The following is a 20098-nucleotide window of genomic DNA, read 5'->3' as shown; positions in this document are numbered from 1 at the left end:
ACTGGTTCCCACTTTCCGCTTCTTGGAAACTTCCGATGTGTAGTAGCAAATTGTTGCTCTTTGTACCGCTTTTTCTCAGTAACTATTTTTTTCAAAAACCTCATTGGTCAGAAATAATTGTAAGTATGCCAAGGGGGAGTCACTTTGGGCGGGGGGCTTGTGGAACACAGCTTACCTTAGAGAGCTCTGGAAACTTATTTTCCAGCTCCCCCAGCCCTCTCCTATGTGTAAAAGACCCTGTGTCTATTAGGGGAACAGGGTGACCGAGAATCCTAGGCTGAGCTGCACCAATGAGACTCACCGTACAACCACACGGATATGTGTGGTTTGGATTGAAGGAATGAAGGGGCTCTTTTACTTGGGACATTAATATGTCTGAAGTGAAAGAGCGCCTTCATTCCTTCACATCACAGGTCCCAGAAGACTGCAGGACCATTCACAGCACAGCGCGGCTCGCACATGCCACAAGGCTTCACTGCCAGTTTCCCTTGCTTAAGATGCCGGCGCCTGGACCCAAAGCCAATTGAAAAATCGGCTCTGGTCAGGACATCGCGGGACTCCTGGACAGGTAAGTGTCCTTATATTAAAAGTCAGCAGCTACAGTATTTTTACTTAAATTGTTTTGGGGGGAGGAGCCTGGAGCGCCTCTTTAACTACTGCCTGTAATAAAAGAACATTCGTTCAGAGTGGTGCAGGGACTTTAAAAATAATGCATTACAGCCACTAGATGGAGCAGAGGAGCATAAGAAATACATACAGTACATTTTGTAACAAGAGATATAATGTAATAAATCTAGAGAATAGTGGTGGGAACTGGTAAGTAAATGTATCCCCTGGTTACCCTCTAGTGTTCTCAAGAAATGATACATTGGATCCCTTGTTACAAAGAAGGGCACATGCTTCCTATGCTCCTCGGGTTCTCCCTAGGGTCATAATGTACACACATATTTCCTATGCTCCTCCCTTACCTCTAGGATCATAATGTGTAGACATACTTCCTATGCTCCTCCTTTGCCTCTAGTGGTCATAATGTGTAGACATATTTCCTTTGCTCCTCCCTTCCCTCTAGGGTCATAATGTATACACATATTTCCTATGCTCCTCCCTTCCCTCTAGGAACATAATGTGTAGACATATTTCCTATGCTCCTCCCTTCCCTCTAGTTCCATAATGTATACACATATTTCCTATGCTCCTCCCTTCCCTCTAGTGGTCATAATGTGTACACATATTCTCTATGCTCCTCCACTATCTGTAGTAGCCATAATGTGTACACATATTTCCTTTGCTCCTCCCTTCCCTCTAGGCTCATAATGTGTACACATATTTCCTATGCTCCTCCCTTCCCTCTAGTGGTCATAATGTGTACACATATTTCTTATGCTCCTCCTTTCCCTCTAGTGGTCATAATGTGTACACATATTTCCTATGCTCCTCCCTTCCCTCTAGGCTCATAATGTGTAGACATATTTCCTATGCTCCTCCCTTCCCTCTAGTGGTCATAATGTGTACACATATTTCTTATGCTCCTCCCTTCCCTCTAGTGGTCATAATGTGTACACATATTTCTTATGCTCCTCCCTTCCCTCTAGTGGTCATAATGTGTACACATATTCTCTATGCTCCTCCACTATCTGTAGTAGCCATAATGTGTACACATATTTCCTTTGCTCCTCCCTTCCCTCTAGGCTCATAATGTGTACACATATTTCCTATGCTCCTCCCTTCCCTCTAGTGGTCATAATGTGTACACATATTTCTTATGCTCCTCCTTTCCCTCTAGTGGTCATAATGTGTACACATATTTCCTATGCTCCTCCCTTCCCTCTAGGCTCATAATGTGTAGACATATTTCCTATGCTCCTCCCTTCCCTCTAGTGGTCATAATGTGTACACATATTTCTTATGCTCCTCCCTTCCCTCTAGTGGTCATAATGTGTACACATATTTCCTATGCTCCTCCCTTCCCTCTAGGATCATAATGTGTAGACATATTTCCTATGCTCCTCCCTTCCCTCTAGGATCATAATGTGTAGACATATTTCCTATGCTCTCCCCTTCCCTCTAGTGGTCATAATGTGTAGACATGTTTCCTATGCTCCTCCCTTCCCTCTAGTGGTCATAATGTGTACACATATTTCTTATGCTCCTCCCTTCCCTCTAGTGGCCATAACGTGTAGACATATTTCCTATGCTCCTCCCTTCCCTCTAGTGGCCATAATGTGTAGACATATTTCCTATGCTCCTCCCTTCCCTCTAGTGGTCATAATGTGTACACATATTTCCTATGCTCCTCCCTTCCCTCTAGTGGTCATAATGTGTACACATATTTCCTATGCTCCTCCCTTCCCTCTAGTGGTCATAATGTGGCATTTTACTACTTGCCCGTAATAAAAAAACATTCATTCAGAAAAGAAAATAGCCTGCAGAACATTAATTTTTGTCCACTTTGCCCAGAATTAATGTACATTTTCTGGATTTTTCTATATTTTGAGAGTTTATTTTATTTTATTTTTTTGGTACTCACCAGTAAGAACCTACACGTTTTTCTCTCTATGAAGTTGCAATCCATCTGGATTTCTGTCAGGAGGGAAAAATGCACATTAAGGGCCCATTCATACGTGTGCGACTTGTCATGCGATTTTGGACAGGAAAAGTCGCATGACAAGTTGCAGCCCTTTGTTTGCAATGGCACCCGTTCAGATCGGTACGACTTAAAGTCGCAGTGATGTTGAAAAGGTGTCTGCACTACTTTGGTGCTACTTTTGACGCAACTTTGTACCTAATATTTTTTTTCCGCCAAGACTCACCCAATGAGGGCTATTTTTATATTAGTGGCAGCCCTTGCTCCCCCTCTTTTTAACCCTTAAAAGCCTGAAAAGCCTGCACTGCCGCTGTAACTGCCACAGTAACTGCCCATTGAATGTGAAAGGCTATTTCATTTTTGCAAAGTAAAGTATTGCACCCATGGCATATGTACAACCCCATCTGGCCACTGTCTTAGGTTAAGGGGAGTGGTTGGAGGGTGGTTAGGCCATGGCTCAACTGCCTTTTCCTGACACCCATGGCCACAATTGTGTTAAAGAGCCCTAACAGGCCTCTAAAATGAAAACTAATGATAAAAAGACTTTGTCCCTGTACCATCAGGAAGAAAACGTAAGGATCTGTGGAAGGCGAGGTGCGGAGAAGTCAGTTTACGTTACAGGAATTATGGGGATTGAGGATCCTCGTGTCCTTCCTGGAGTTACAAGGTTCTCACGACGGTCCCGTCCTCTCCTCTGGACCTGAAAACTTTGAAGTTCTTCCGTACAAGCCGGCTCCTGCCCCACATCAAACACAGCCTGGGAACCCCGGATTAGCTGAAGATGCTAAAGGATCAAGACATCAGCAGTCCGGGATGGAACTCCCGTGTAGATGTTCCTGCATGTAAATCCACGGCTGAGCCCCCAAGCCGGAACATCTGCCGCTGCCGTCGCAGTGATACGTTTTATTGGGAACGATTAGACAGAAGATGAGCACTTTGATGGCACGGGACATCTAATATAAACCATAGACGATGAAAGGAGACCCATGAAGACTGGTGTCGGTGTTAATGACTCTCTGCCATGTTTATGTACTGAGCCGATTATATAAAAGTTTACATATAGTGATTATAGGGACAAGAATGTGTCTGGTGATGGTGATTTGTACGAAGAATGATATTTGTGCATTAAATTCAAACTGTAATAAATAATGATGAGTAACATTAGATGTCAACTACTAGTCTTGTGAAAAAAATAGTCTGGCTTCTCCACAGTCCCACTGGTTGGGGGTAACCCATCCCAGTCCTCATCCCTCGTGTTGTACGCAGCTTTACATACAAGCATGACATTGAAATGCAGGATGTTGAAGATGAGTTACGCCAGAGTGGAATGTTCCTGGGTCTGTACACCTGCTGTGCCCATTATGAGGGGTTCCCACCATCCCTGTGCTGAGTTCCTGGGTCTGTGCACCTGCTGTGCCCATTATGAGGAGTTAATTTTGTTTATTGAAAAATCTTACAAACAACAACTTATATACAATAAAACCATAATAAATAAAAAAAAACATATTTACAAAATAATTGAATATGATAATACAAAACAAGAACATAATAAATGGTACAAACCAAATTGCGCACAACACAATCCCTATGGGAGAGCCAGACTAAGGAACATCACCGTCACCATGTATGTAGCCTTTTATCAAAAATATACTTGATCTTGAAAATCTAGGGGAGTGAATCAAGAATACAAAGAAAAGCCGCACACCCCGAGATCAACAGGCAGCAGCTACAGAGTCCTGATATTCCCCCACGCCCTTATCCAGGCCTCCTGCTGCCACCTGCCTTTCTCAAGACCCCGAATCTTCCCAACCTCACCCAGAATGTCCTGCACCACCACTTCGACAGGGAGAATTTTACTCCGTAAGGATACCTGACACCGTGCACTCCACGTGAAATAACGGACTACTAGACTACCTAAAAAAAGTGTTTCCAAATCATAATCCCGACGAGTCCGGAATGCCCCATACACCCACTCTGCATAACTCATATGGGGGAGGAAGAGTATACTCAGAGCCCTCCCCACCCTCTTGTACACCTCTATATTAAAAGGGCATTGAAGTAGAAAGTGATCCATGGACTCCACCACTCCTCCACACTCCCCTCTCAGGCAGCCCCGATCACTCATGGAAAGAAACTTCAAGTTGCCCTTCACATATAGTTTTCCATGAAAGGCAAGCCAAGCCTGATCCCTAAACTTCATTGGGATTCTCTCCAAATTAATCAATCGCAAACCCACCCCCAAAACCAGGCTTGGGCAATCCCTCAAGGCCAGTGGCTCGCAAAAAGCAGAGCTCATGATCCGCTTCTCAAGAAGTTTCCTTGGAAGAGATCTGACTTCTCCTGCTGTTACTTGCCACTGCCGAAGCATTTTCAAACACGGGGCAACATAAGCCGGGAGCTGTTCATGCTTGACCCTCAGGCTTTTCACTGGCCCACCATTTTCCCAGTCTCGCAGAAAGGGCCTAAACCAGGACTGGAAAATACCAACCCACCCAGGCGGTCTCTCTGCCAACATGTTACCAAGATTGTACTTCACAAACATCAGAGAGAAAAAGACTACAGGGTTGACCATCCCTAGACCACCCTCCCGCCTAGGAAGGTAAGTCACATTCCTTTTGACAAGGTTTATTCTGTTCCCCCATAACAGCTGGAAGAAACAACTATAGATCCTGGTATAGAGAGAAACTGGCAAAATGCAAACAAAACTGACATACAGAAAAATCGGAATCAGGTAAGTCTTGATCAGATCAACCTTTTCCCTCAAGGAAAGCTGCCAACCTTTCCAGCTTGCCACCTTGGCATCGGCATTCTCCAGCCTGTTCACCCAATTTGCATGACCATAGTCACCTGGGCCGAATTCAATGCCTAGAACTTGAATTTTTTGTTGGGGCTCCGGGAAGTCATCCGGGAGAACAAAGCTCTCACCTTCTACACCCATCCAGAAAGCTTCACACTTGTCCTGGTTGACCTTTGAACCTAATGCCTCTGCATACTGCCCTATCACTGAGACCACCTCCTGCGCCTCCGCATTATGAGGGGTTCCCACCATCCTTGTTCTGAGTTCCTGGGTCTGCACACTTGCTGTGTCTATTATGAGGGTTCCCACCATCCCTGAGCTGAGTTCCTGGGTCTGTACACCTGCTGTGCCCATTATGAGGGGTTCCCACCACCTCTGTGCTTGGTTCCTGGGTCTGTACACCTGCTGTGCCCATTTTAAAAAGTGCCCACCACCCATGTGCTGAGTTCCTGGGTCTGTAGATCTACTGGGCCGAGTATGAGGGGTTCCCACCATCTCTGTGCTGAGTTCCTGGGTCTGTAGACCTACTGGGCCTATTATGAGGGGTTCCCACCATCCCCGAGCTGAGTTCCTGGGTCTGTACACCTGCTGTGCCCTTTATAAGGGGTTCCCACCATCCCTGTGCTGAGCTTCCACGTCTGTACGCCTGCTGTGCCCATTATGAGAGGTTCCCACCCTTCCTGTGCTGAGTTCCTAGGACTGTACACCTGCTGTGCTCATTATGAGGGGTTCCCACCATCCCTGTGCTGAGTTCCCAGGTCTGTACACCTGCTGTGCTCATTATGGGGGCCCTACGGACAAGAGGAGGAGGAGGAGGGAGGGGAGCACTCTGGTGCTTCAGCGCCCCCACCTCTGTGGCGCCTGGGTGCACTGCACCCCGTTCCCCCCCGGCCAGGATCGGCCCTGATGGGGGGTTCCTACCATCCCTTTGCTGAATTCCCAGGTCTGTAGACCTACTGGGCTCATTATGAGGGGTCCCCACCATCCCTGTTATTTTTTTTTTAATTGTTCTGGTGTACAATATGTGGAAGAAGAGAATTGAAAGCAGCAAGAGAGGAAATAAACACCTACAGCAGAGATAAAGGTGGAATCAGAGGTAGTGGCTATGACCAGGTATTTTAATTGATGGACTCTCCAACAGATAAATCAGCCCAGAAGACTCCACCTAGAAGTGAACCATGACTCTCGGTGAAGTGGTAGTTTCACTGATTTGCTGGAAATTAGACATCATCTGTCTTTGCAGGACTCACCATTTTTCTTGTTGTCGCGGATCTCACTGTTGTGGTTGTAGTTGTGATGAGATCGGAGGCCCGGCAGCTTTTCAGTGATGCTTTTGCGCACATTTTCTGACTGGATGGGTTTAAAGGGCTCTCTGCCCGCACAGATCAAGATGCTGGGTGACTGCAGAACGCCTTGTATGTTCTCAATCTGGAGGGAGATCACAACCATTACATCACTTTAAACCTGTGCAAATGTTGCCTTTTCTGGTTCCTCCTGTTCCACATATATAAAACTTATGAAATTGTTATGTTAAACCTTTCTGTTTTCATTACATTCCTTATTCTACACCCAGTGATGTCATCACTAGGTCTCTGTGCTCCTCTATACAATGCAGGCAGATCATGGCTGGTGGGAGGAGCCGTCAGAGTTCTCAACTGAAAACATTGCATTACCCCCCCCCCCAGTACTCCTCGCAGGGGTATGCAAATATCAGCATGCCTTGATGGGTGAATGTCAATCTGGAGGAGTGAGTTTTAAAGTGGCGGCTGGTGGCATATTTTTAAGAGGGGGCGGCAAACCGACCATCGACACCCCCCCCCGCATGCGCCAGTCGGGTCCCCTGCACCTCCCCCCGGTCAGTCAGGGTCTCCCCCACCCCCCCAGTTGGTCAGTCAACAGCCGAGCACTAACCCCATCTATGGCGCGGGTGGTGTCAAGACCCGCTTCCTGATTAGCCGGGAGGAGAATCAGTGTGACAACAGCGAATATTCATTCGCCATTGTCACACAACTGGGTGGGCTCACTGCGCTCCGAGCCCACCCTTTTTTGAAGCTTATTAGAGCCTCAGGCTCTAATCACATGCTTTAAAGAATAAAAAATAAATAAAACCTTCATTGGAATCCAGGGGTCCGGTGCCCTGCTTGTAGATTAGGGGGCGGGACGCATTTGGATGGGGGGGCTGCCCACTGGGGTGTTCCTAGGACGGCTGGGGAGGAGAGGGCTAAGATGATGCTGGATGCCCTCCAGCCAAGAAATGAGGAGGGCTCTATCTGGTACCAGCTATAATAAAGCACTACACTAGCTGTAATCAGGCACTGGTACTGGCTGGCATAGGCGATAGTTTTAATCAGGTACTGGTACTGGCTGTAATCAGGCACCTGTACTGGCTGTAATCAGGCACTGGTACTGGCTGGCACTGGTACTGCCTATAATCAGGCACTGGTACTGGCTGCAATCAGGCACTGGTACTGGCTGGCACTGGTACTGCCTATAATCAGGCACTGGTACTGGCTGTAATCAGGCACTGGTACTGGCTGTACTTAGGCACTGGTACTGGCTGTAATCAGGCACTGGTACTGGCTGTACTTAGGCACTGGTACTGGCTGGCACTGGTACTGGCTATATTCAGGCACTGGTACTGGCTGGTACTGGCTGTAAAACTATGCAAAGGCAGCGGAGGGGTGTGTTCAAATGCCACGGCCGCAATGCTTTGTGACGTTGAACAGCACAAATTATCACCACTTTTGCATTCAGTGGGCAGTACCCCCCCATCAAACACAACCTACTAAACTGAACAGGGGTGCCCTGCTACCACCCCTCAATTATTATTTGTATTATTATTAAAATTAATAGTAATAATAATTGTATTATTTGTATGATTATTATTTTAAGTTGACAATTATTTATTATTATTATTACTATAATTTTTATTTTATTTTTTACAATTTTGCGCTATCCAGTGACAAGGTCAAGCAGAGTTCCACACAGTGTAATAATAATTGTATTTTTATTTGTAATATTATTATTATTATTATTATTATTATTATTATTATTATTATTATTATTATTATTATTATTATGTGTTTAAAATTACCTATGATTATTATTACTATTATATTTATTTATTTTTATTACAATTTTGCACTATTCAGGGACAAGGTCAAGCAGAGCCCCGCACAGTGACAAGTCACTCTATGAATAAAAATATTTCACTAAAGTCCACTAGGCCAAACCCTGATAGAATAAAGCCTGATTAAATGTTAATTAAATGTAATCTGTTGGTGCAGTTGTATTCCCTGGGCTTCTATGCAGCAGGATCAGGGCTCACATGACTGCAGTGCATGCTGGGACTAGGTTCTGGAAGAAATAGTAGCTCAATTGCAGGTTTGGGTACAATCAAACTAGTAATGCCTGCATATCAGACGATCTATATATATATATAAAAGTGTCTCACACCTGTACTCCCCCAATGGACTAGAGCAATTATTACATTTCTGCTCTGAGCCTGTTTATTCAGCAATCACTTTGCCATTGCGTAAGCTAACAAAGTAATACATTTATCATTTTATTTTTGGATATCGTCTTCCAAAAATATTTTTTTTTTTTTTTTTTTATGCAATCCATAGACAAAAAGCAACTAAAATAAAAAAAAATAAATAAACATTTCTTGTTTGATTAGTGTTAAATAAAAAAAAAATTGCTACTGTACATACCGTAAAAAGTATCAATTTAATTGACACTAAATATTTTCTTGTACAAAGCATGACATATTTATGTACAAATCAAAGAAAAGCTTTTTTTTTTTCTTTTTTTTTTTTAAATGCAACACTAAAAAGAATGGACAAGCAAAATGAATAAATGCAAAAAAGTGTAATTGTAAGTAGAAAACTAGAATTTAAAAAAAAGGAAAATAATAAGCGGACAAGGGGAGGAAGGATTTAGCTAGCACTGTTTAGTGTAAACAATGAGTGAATACATTTTTAAATAAAAAAAAATTAAATAAATAAAGAAACTTTTCTTTTACTTGTCAGGTTGCTTTAAAGTGGTTCTAAAGGCAGAAGGTCTTTTACCTTAATGTATTTTATGCATTAAAGTAAAAAACCTTCTGCATGCAGCTCCCCCCGCCCCCCCCCCCTTAAATACTTACCTGACTCCAATTTCGATCCAGCAATGTGCACAAGAATAGAGGCTCTCTCTGCTCTCTCTCTCTTCTTATTGGCTCAGACACAGCAGAAGAAGCCATTGGTCACTGTTGCTGTCAATCACACCCAGTGAGGGGGGAGTGGGGGGTCAGGGCACACACTGCTGACTGCCCCCATAGCAAGTGGCTTGCAATGGGGGGCACTTAGCAAGGGGGAGGGGCCAGGTGGCAGGGGACCCTAGAAGAGGAGGCTATAACATGTTTGTCATTTTTGAAAAATAAAAACTGTGCCTTCACAATCACTTTAAGACCCCTTTCACACTGGGGCGGTGTGGGCGTTTGCTAGTTTTAGCGGCGATTTACCGCTGTTATAGCAGCGCTTTTCGGCCGCTAGCGGGGTGCTTTTAACCCCCCTAGCACCTGAAGAAAGGGGTTAATAGCGCCCATGTTGCGGCGCTGCTGAAGCGCTTTGCGCTTGCATTTTGGCAGCGCTGCCCATTCATTTCAATGGGCAGGGCAGCACCGCCCCAAAGATGCTGCTTGCAGGACTTTTTTTCCCTTCCTGTAAGTGCACCGCCCCAGTGTGAAAGCACTCAGCTTTCACACTGGGATGGCTTGACAGGCGCTTTTCAGGCGCTTTACAGGTACTATTTTTAGCGCTAAAACTCCTGAAAAGCGCCCCTTTGTATCTCTCTATCTCCTATCTGATCAATGTTTATAAACAATGTTACTTTGTATCTCTCTATCTCCCATCTGATCAATGTTTATAAACAATGTTACTTTGTATCTCTCTATCTCCTATCTGATCAATGTTTATAAACAATGTTACTTTGTATCTCTCTATCTCCTGTCTGATCAATGTTTATAAACAATGTTACTTTGTATCTCTCTATCTCCCATCTGATCAATGTTTATAAACAATGTTACTTTGTATCTTTCTATCTCCTGTCTGATCAATGTTTATAAACAATGTTACTTTGTATCTTTCTATCTCCTGTCTGATCAATGTTTATAAACAATGTTTCTTTGTATTTCTCTATCTCCCATCTGATCAATTTTTTTTAAACAATGTTACTTTGTATCTCTCTATCTCCTGTCTGATCATTTTTTTTAAAACAATGTTACTTTGTATCTCTCTATCTCCTGTCTGATCAATGTTTATAAACACGGTGTCAATGTTCTGTATTTTTGCAGTAGCAGTCTCTGCAGCTGCTGTATTTACAAAGTGATTCCCAGCTGACATTTTGATAGTTAGGATTTGCCAGCAAGTCAAGTGCGAGGAAGGGGAGAAGGTGTTAGAGGGGCAGAAGGATGTGATGTACTACATGAATACTGTGACCTTTTTTTTTGGATATCTGCATTATGTCCAGTGACCAAAACTGGTTAAAAGGACCTTTCCCGTTCCTTATACGATCCCTCTCAAATTACATTTGTGTAGCATATTTTGCTCTCCCTCTAATGTCACAGCTGTATAGTAATCTCTAGATAGCAGCTGTGAAAACTTTATTCTACGTTCATAAGTTTATTTACGCATATTCTCCCCATTGTGCATTATTGCTTGACTTACTCTCCTTCCATCCACATTGTAGAGTCTGCGAACAGTAAACTGCAAAAGATCAGAAGCATCCTCAAGGAACGTCTTAAAGTTGCGTGCATTCCGTCGGTTTAGAATGATGGATCGCCTAACAGTTGGATCCCCATTCTTCACTAGAACGACCTTCTTCCTCAGTTTGGGCACCTGCTGAAAGTGAGCTGCCGAGAACTCCTCCTCCGGCTCATCCTGTTGACCCTGTTTTCGGGCGCTCACCGGGCGGCTGCTTTTGTGAGCGCCCACTTTACGCCCAGTGATGGGTTGCACGTATTTTTTATCAGAGCATATATAGCGTCCTCCATCTTGAAGCTGGTCCAGCCTGTTTATATTATGAGTTCCTCGAGGGGTAGTAATTGTCCGAACTCCAAAGGGCAAAGGGACTCGGTTTGAAAGGTCGTCCATAAGGGCACTAAAACTCTTGAAGCTACGCCGATTGATGGCCATTTTCACTCCGCTGAACTGGGGATCTCCACTCTTGAAGAAGGTTATTTTCTTTGCTGGAGTCACCTCGGAGACCGCATGAGGTCGAGTCACCGGTGGCAGGGGCCGGTCTGAACTCACTGGGGAGGGCGGGTAAGCTTCAGCCATGGCGGAATTCATTCCGGATGGTTAGCTGGAACTGAAATGATACAATAAAATAATGTCACTGTATTTTCAGTTTCCAAAAATTCTGGTACCAAAATCATTTTTATAATATCAGGTTAATATAATTGTACAATACACAATATTTAACTTGTCATCCAGCCACCCCATCCAGATGGAACAGTCAGGTCCTTACGTTCCATTGCAGCAGCAGCTCCTGGATCTGTGGTCAGGAATGCCTCATACAAACATACATCTCGCTTGATAAATCATTTAAAATACTGATTAAGAACATTGGATGCAGCTAACATGTTTCAGGGGAACGGCCTCCCCTTTTTCAGGGCCTAGTAGCTACCCATACATGACATTTCTAGCCTTAATCCATGCTTTCTAGTGGACTCCATTCGAAAAAAGGCTGCTCTACCAAAACACATTGGCTCGATCTAGTTATCCTTATCCTATTCCTGATCATAAAATATTTTAACAAACTTGCCAAGTGAGATGAATACTAGGTGCACCTCACTATAAATCCAGGAATTAGGTCTATATAAGACCCTGGCCCCTGGGTTTGGTATGCTTCATGCAAGTGGGTAGAGTAGGGACAGGGACATCTGTGAGGGTCAATACTAGAGGTAGGGAAAGGTTCCAGACGAGAAGGGAAAGCTTAGGGGTCTTCCACCTCTCTGGACATCTTCCTGCTTGGGCTCAAGGCCGCATTTTGCCCCTCTCTACAGATGCTGTCAGTTAGGTTGGCACCTGCTCTCTAGAAGCTTTCAGAACTGTGAGTGTTCCCGCCTGGGCTGCCTTCCCACCAGGTGTTTGTGAAAAATATTTGCATTACATAGTTAGTAAGGTTGAATAAAGACACCAGTCCATCCAGGTCAACCTGAGTGAGTGTGCGTGTCTACAATTGTCCATATCCTTGTACATTGTGTCTCATTAAGATGCTCATCTATTATTATTATTTAAGGTACCCATATAGCGCCATCAAATTACGCAGTGCTCCACACATACATCGCACACCCACATCGGTCCCTACCCTCAAGGAGCCCACAATCCAAGGTCCCCAACTCACACCCATATACCAGAGCCAATTTTGAAAAGAAGCCAATTAACCTACCAGCATGTCTTTGGAGTGTGGGAGGAAACCAGAGTACCCTGAGGAAACCCTTGCAGGCACAGGGAGAACATGCAGGCAGGTAGTGTCATGGTTGGGATTCGAACCAGCGACCCTTTTTACTTCCTGGCGAGAGTGCTACCCACTACACAACTGTGCCGCCTGCCTTATTTTAATACAAGTTATTTCATTGCAGTGTGTGTTATTTCCGCCGCACCATGCTGCACCCCACCTACACTATCTCTTCATTTCTGATACTGCATAAGGCACTGACACCCAAGTGCCTGAGGGTGAATCACCAACCATGTAGCCAAAGGAGCCACAGTTCCCCCACAGTTCATACCAAGCCCTTCAGGTCTCCAATGTATTTTAAGCAGGACCCCATGCAAAAAAAAAAACTGTGTGAAGTCCCTCCAAAATTCTAATATGGTATGAATGTTAAGGGCAAACCCTGAAAAAAATCAAGAAAAAAAAGCATGAGATCCCCCCTATAAAAACCATACCATACAAGCGTGCAGCTTGGCAGACCAGGAAAGGGAGGGCATGAGTGTGCTCTGACCCTCCTCCTGAACCCTGCCAGGCCACATGCCCTCAACATGGGGTGATGCCCCCTGACAAAGCACCTTGATGAGAACAAGGGCCTCTTCCTCAGGACCCTTGGCCGCTGGTTGGGTAGAGGGCTTATCAGAATCTAGAACAATAGGAGGGCCCCGTCAACATTCATCTGGTCCTGTCACGTCACTACTGCTGAATGACAGGTCTTGCAGATGACAGCTGATATATACAAAGAGGAGGGATCTCTTGGGTGGCAGCATTGACCATATATGGACATCAAGCTAATTCAAGTCAATAGTATGAAAAATATAAAAACCTAGCTCTTTTTTTCTGTATTTAATGTGTCAAAAAAGACTGCATACATTGATGTCTCCACCCGAAACCAACCTACTTTGATGCGTTTCACCACTACTGACTTGCTCATAAGGATATTGGGCTTCGCCTATCCTTGTGAGCAAGTCAGCAGTGGTGAAACGCATCAAGGAAGTTTGGTTTCAGGTGGAGACATCAATGTATGCATTTTTTTTCACAAATTAAACACAGAAAGAAGGGCTAAGTTCTGGAGTGCGGCTTATTTTTTCCATACTTTTGACTGAGAATGGAGACAGGCTGTGGTAGCCAGCACCCAGTTTGTCCATGTGGGATGAAAGGAGCAAGTCTGGAGCAGAGCCATGGGTTTGGGTATATTTAAGATATAGTCAATGACATCACTGGGATCCTCATAATGACCATAACAAAATGTAGAATATTTTTTTTTTTTGCATTGTTACATGAATCTCATGGCATTTCCTAGTCCCCCATGCCATGTATTTGGTAATTCCATACTTTTGATTGAGAATGGAGATGGGCTTTGGTAGCCAGCACTCAGGTTGTCTGCGTGGGATGAAGAAAGCAAGTCTGGAGCCGAGCCAAGGGTTTAGGTATGTTCAAGATATAGTCACTGGGATCCTCATGATGACCATAACAACATTTAGAAAATTTTCTTTTTTTCTTTGGTAGATTAAGCTCATGGCAGTGCCCAGTCCCCCATGCCCTGTGTTTGGTAATCCCATGCCTATTAGCCTAGAAAAAGGCCAGAACTGTTTTTGACATGCGGCTGCCATGGATTCAGTGGAGTTTTGGCACCTGAACTTTATTCATGTTCACCAAACCTTGCTTCCAGCCAAACCCAGTTGTGTTTGGCTCATCACTATCCATGTCTAGTCAAGTGAGTTTTGCTTGAAAAATCTAAAGGAGATTGTAAAAACAGATTGCAATGAGTGGCAGATGATCCAAAACATGTAGTATAATGGGAAGAACCTTCAGACCTTAGATCATCCCCAATGCATAAACGTCAGCCCCAAACCCTGTACCTTTATGAACACAGAGCACCACTGTAGACATGTGTGTGGGCTTCTTCCATACCAGGGGTGTCAAACTCAATTTCATTGCAGGCCGCATCAGTATTAAGGTTGCCCTCAAAGGGCTGGAGGTATCTTTAGGACTAGATATCCAGAGCGCCCCACTCCCCCCTTACATCAGATGTCAAGAGTTTTCCACCACCAGAAGTCAACAGTCCCCCACCCTCCCTTACATCACAGTGCACCCCCTCCTTACTCTGTGCTGCTGCCAGGAAGAAGCTGAGGGCAGAGCTATGAAGCAAAGTGTGCAGGGTCTGGAGGATGTCCAGAGGAGGGCTGGAGTCTGGTAAATGCTGAGGCAAGGAGAGGCAGAGACAAAGAGATGCAGGATCTGTAGTAGGAGTTCTTTCCTCCTCTCTGCTGCAGACTGCTGAGACAAGGTGGGAGCAGAGACAAGGGGGGTGCCGCAGCTGCAGGAAAGGTGTGAGGTCCACATGAAATGGAATAATGCATGCAGATATGATGACTGCAGGTAAGCCGTCTGCTAAAGGTTTTTGATATGTAAATGCTTTGGTGACACCCACCTACTAATCTACTGGAAGCACCATTAGTTTGTCCTACTCGGTAGGCTTCCCAGCACCATATACACTTTTGCTGGGATTTTTAGTGATATCAGGGAGGTAGGTGGTCCAGTCTTTGTAATTGCCAGCCAATTGACAGAGCTGCCAGTTACAGCCAATGGCAGCAAGTGCCAGTACAAACAGTATAGGCATGGGTGTCAGGGGGTTTTCAATGTCTGCCATATGTGCACTATCATGGCAATCAAGTAGTGGGCACAATGCATAGTTCTGACTTTCTGAGTATAAGGGAAACCTTTACAAATGATTGGTTGGACCTGCAAGTGTCTTTTTTCACCATGACTTGGCAAATAAAGCAAAAAAATAAAAATTAAAAAAATCTGACCGTTTAGTATGGACAACAAAGACAAGTGAGGCTCCTGAATGTAGAGAAGCAGTCAAGACATCATAGGCGTCCTTCAGAAAGTAGGCAGTTCCATTTCCATCACTGGAGGAAAAATGCACAGACATGTTCTACCTGCAGCTTCATCATCTATGGATGTAATGTGAGCTCTTCTCACAGCAGGACATGACACAGAAATATGGAGCTTACAGGGGATTAGCATAGCTCAGGCTGGTATTAGTAGGCAGAAGAAGGAGACAGTGTTGTAGCAAACCAATCCCTGTGCTGCTTTTCTTACTCTATCTAACTGGAGGAGATTTGGGTTGACCACCATAGGTTGGCTGTGAACCCAGAATGGGTGCAGGTGCTGTTCAAGCTACTTTTCTTTTTTTTTAATCAAAAGGATGTCGGGTGGAGTGGTGCAGTGTAAAACTGTGAAAAAAAAAACCTAAAACTTACACTAATAAACTGTTTTGCCACTGGCCAGTTTGTATGAAGTTGATGGCTTTAGCTTTATTTTTTGTAAGTAAACATTCCTATAGCTTTTAGGTCTCATTTAGACCTATTGCTGCTGGCTAAAAAAATCAGGTGCCACCGTGCCAGAGCCAAAACTACCTAAGGAAGCTTTTTTTTGTTACATGTGTAATGAATTGTAGTTTTGCTGTTGTATTTAAAGCGGGGGTCCACCCACACCGCCAAAAAAAAAAAAAAAATTAAAAGCCAGCAGCTACAAATACTGCAGCTGCTGACTTTTAATACATGGCCACTTACCTGTCCCAGGGTCCAGCGATGTCAGCAGGCGACGCCGAGAACCCGCTCGGTTCTCGGCAGCTGCCGCCGCCAACCTAGGTGAGGGAATCAGGAAGTGAAGCGTTGCGGCTTCACTTCCCGGTTCCCTACTGCGCATGCGCGAGTCGCGCTGCCCGTCCCAAGTGGTCCCCGCTCTCTCCTGGGAGCTGTGTGTTCCCAGCAGACAGCGCGGTGGGGACGGGAAGAGGCGTAGACTCCCATGGGAGTCTATGCCGGAAGTGGGTGCAAATACCTGTCTTAGACAGGTATCTGCACCCCCCTCCCCCCTGAAAGGTGCCAAATGTGACAACAGAGGGGGGGAGGGTTCCGAAAAGCGGAAGTTCCATTTTTGTGTGGAACTCCGCTTTAAAGTGGTTGTAAACCTCAGACATGAAATATGAACAAAGTATATACCTCTATAGTGCGTACTTGTCTCAATCCAAAGCACTTAAGGGGGGTGATTTACTAAAACTAGAGCATGCAAAATCTGGTGCAGCTCTGCAGATTAACCAATCAGCTTCCAGGTTTTATTGTCAAAGCTTAATTGAACAAGCTGAAGTTAGAAGGTGATTGACTACCATGCACAACTGCATCGGATTCTGAGTGCTCCCATTTTAGTAAATCTCCCCCCAAGTGTAATTACTGTCTGTTGTCTTGTTCCTCAGCTATCTTCATGAGTCATTTCTGACAAGTTTTCCTGACACTAATGCCCTGTACACACGACCGGTTTTGCCGTCGAAATAAACTCTGAAGGTGTTTCCGACGGAATTCCAACGGAATTCCGCTCAAGCTGTTTTGCATACACACGGTCATACCAAATTCTGACCGTCAAGAATACGGTGACACAATGCTGCCTTATACACACAATCCTCCGGCTCTCTGCCCCCCTTCCCTGGATCACACTGCTGCCTTATACGCAAAATGTTCCGGCTCTCTGCCCCCCCATTCCCCCCGGTTCTCACTGTTGCCGTATACACACAATGCTCTGGCTCTTGCCCCCTTCCCCCCCAATCACACCGCTGCCTTATACACACAATACTCCGGCTCTCTGCCCCCCTCCCCCTGGATCACACTGCTGCCTTATATACACAGTGCTCCAGATCTCTGCCCCCTCCCCCTGGATCACACTGCACCCTAATACACACAATGCTCAAGCTCTCTGCCCCCCTCCCCCTGGATCACACTGCAGCCTTAAACACACAATACTCTGTCTCTCTGCCCCCCTTCCCTGGATCACACTGCTGCCTTATATACACAATGTTCCGGGTCTCTGCCCCCCACCCCCCTGGATCTCACTGCTGCCATATACACACAATGCTCTGGCTCTTTGTCCCCCTCCCCCCAAGCACACTGCTGCCTTATACACACAATGCTCTGGCTCTCTGCCTCCCTCCCTCTGGATCACACTGCTGCCTTTTACACACAATACTCCGGCTCTCTGCCCTCCTCCCTCTGGATCACATTGCTGCCTTATAAACACAATGCTCAGGCTCTCTGCCCTCCTCGGAAAATATAAACAAAGAAAGAATTTCTCCTGTGCTTGTGAAGGCGTTGCTAGTATAGAGTGGTAGAGGGAATTAAAAGATGATCATGCGTGTCCCGCTGCCTAAGCTGACCAGGGGTGGTCTGTAGAGAGTCAGGTGAAGGAAAGAAGTGGAAGGCGCGTGATCTGACGCTTTGATCAAACTGATACAGTTTATTTATATACAGAAACAAATAAATGCATATAAAAAGTAGCTATGTATTCATAAAAACAGGGTTATAAAATATACACATGAAAATTTTAGAAATTGGACATGCCCATGCAAGGGCAAGTGCTAAAAGGTGTCTGATGCGTTTTGTGGGGTTCCCTCTTCATCAGAGCCTTGAAGAACAACAGGAGAAGTCTGTACAATATGGTAGACCAACATAAAAGAGAGTGGCTAGTTGGGAGATATATCACATGGTAAGTGATGGATTCTCCATAACTTTAAAGCTGTCCACATCCCAGCGCTCTAAATAGAATAGATACCAAATATATATATATAGTACAGAGCACATATAAAAAAGTGTTGAAATCGTATACTGTAACTACACATTGCAGACCAAGAGACGTATAAAAATTAAAATTAAAAAATAAAATGTTTAAATTATAAACATGTTAAAGTATCAAAATAGTTGAAGTGTTAGAACATTAAAAAGCCATAAAGGAGCCAAAAAAAAAAAAATGATGAAAAATGAGTATTTCTTTCTTATCTTATGGTATTGCTCAGGTGGTGTAAAAACATTGCTACTTGCTGAAGTGAGTTCGCTATACGCAATTACAGGTAGAGTACAAGTGTGAATAGATAGTATGCAAATATACATAAAAAACATATATATATATAGAAATTGTACAAATTGTATAGATGAAAATTTATTGATGAAGAATTATTATTATTATTATATACACTGCACATGTACGTGTATACAGCATGCACAGACAAGTGCGCAAGCACACAAGTTGCATGCGTACATGCATGCCTGCACATGTGAAAGAACACACATATGTTCTACAGGGTGCAAGTCACAGAATTAGAGAAACTGTTGTGTGAAACCATCAGCGTGCAATCAAAGCACATAGACACATACGTGCAGGTCGATTGAACTTGTGGAGGTGCCTATTACAAGGAAACGAGGTGACAGGCTGGTGAGAGTAAAGCTAAGGAGAATCCATCACTTACCATGTGATATACCTTCCAACTAGCCACTCTCTTTTATGTTGGTCGACCATATTGTACAGACTTCTCCTGTTCTTCAAGGCTCTGATGAAGAGGAAACCCCTCGAAACGCGTCAGCCATCTTTTGGCACTTGCCCTTGCATGGGCATGTCCAATTTCTAAAATTTTAATGTGTATATTTTGTAACCCTGTTTTTATGTATACGTGGCTACTTTTTATAAGCATTTATTTGTTTCTGTATATAAATAAACTGTATAAATTTGATCAAAGCATCAGATCACGTGCCTTCCACCTCTTTCCTTCACCTGGCTCTCTGCCCTCCTCCCTCTGGATCACACTGCTGCCATATACACACAATGCTCCAGCTCTCTGCCCCCCTTCCCCTGGATCACACTGCTGCCATATACACACAACACTTCGGCTCTCTGCCCTCCTCCCTCTGGATCACACTGCTGCCTTTTACACACAATGCTCTGGCTTTCTGCCCTCCTCCCTCTGGATTACACTGCTGCCTTATACACACAATGCTCCAGCTTTCTGCCCCCCCCCCAGATCACACTGTTGCCTTATACACACAATGCTCCGGCTCTCTGCCCCCTCCCCCTGGATCACATTGCTGCCTTATACAAACAATGTTCTGGCTCTCTGCCCCCATCCCCCTGAATCTCACTGCTGCCGTATACACACAATGCTCTGGCTCTCTGCCCCCCTTCCCCTGGATCACACTGCTGCCTTATACACACAATGCTCTAGCTCTCTGCCCCCCTCCCTCTGGATCACACTGCTGCCTTATACACACAATGCTCTAGCTCTCTGCCCGCCTCCCTCTGGATCACACTGCTGCCTTATACACACAATACTCCGGCTGCCTCCTCCCCCTGGATCACACTGCTGTCTTATACACACAATGCTCTGGCTCTCTGCCCCCCTTCCCCTGGATCAC

The 20098-nt window shown here is 44.8% G+C and overlaps 1 protein-coding gene across 1 annotated transcript in view; it reads right to left on the bottom strand.

Moving 5' to 3' along the window:
- Window positions 1-20098, bottom strand: part of RP1L1 (RP1 like 1) — a 96928-nt gene that overhangs the window by 8701 nt on the left and 68129 nt on the right. Inside the window, exons 2-3 of the mRNA XM_073624827.1 lie at window positions 11090-11732; window positions 6632-6809 (exon numbers count right to left, since the gene is read on the bottom strand). Of these exons, the coding sequence (XP_073480928.1) occupies window positions 6632-6809; window positions 11090-11713 (802 nt within the window). The 5' untranslated portion in view covers window positions 11714-11732. The remainder of the gene's footprint in view (window positions 1-6631; window positions 6810-11089; window positions 11733-20098) is intronic.

Source organism: Aquarana catesbeiana, linkage group LG04 (genome assembly GCF_042186555.1).
Source record: "Aquarana catesbeiana isolate 2022-GZ linkage group LG04, ASM4218655v1, whole genome shotgun sequence".
Classification (NCBI taxonomy): Eukaryota; Metazoa; Chordata; class Amphibia; order Anura; family Ranidae; genus Aquarana; species Aquarana catesbeiana.
Note: the sequence above shows the minus strand (reverse complement) of the source record. Positions and strands in the feature narration are given on the sequence as shown.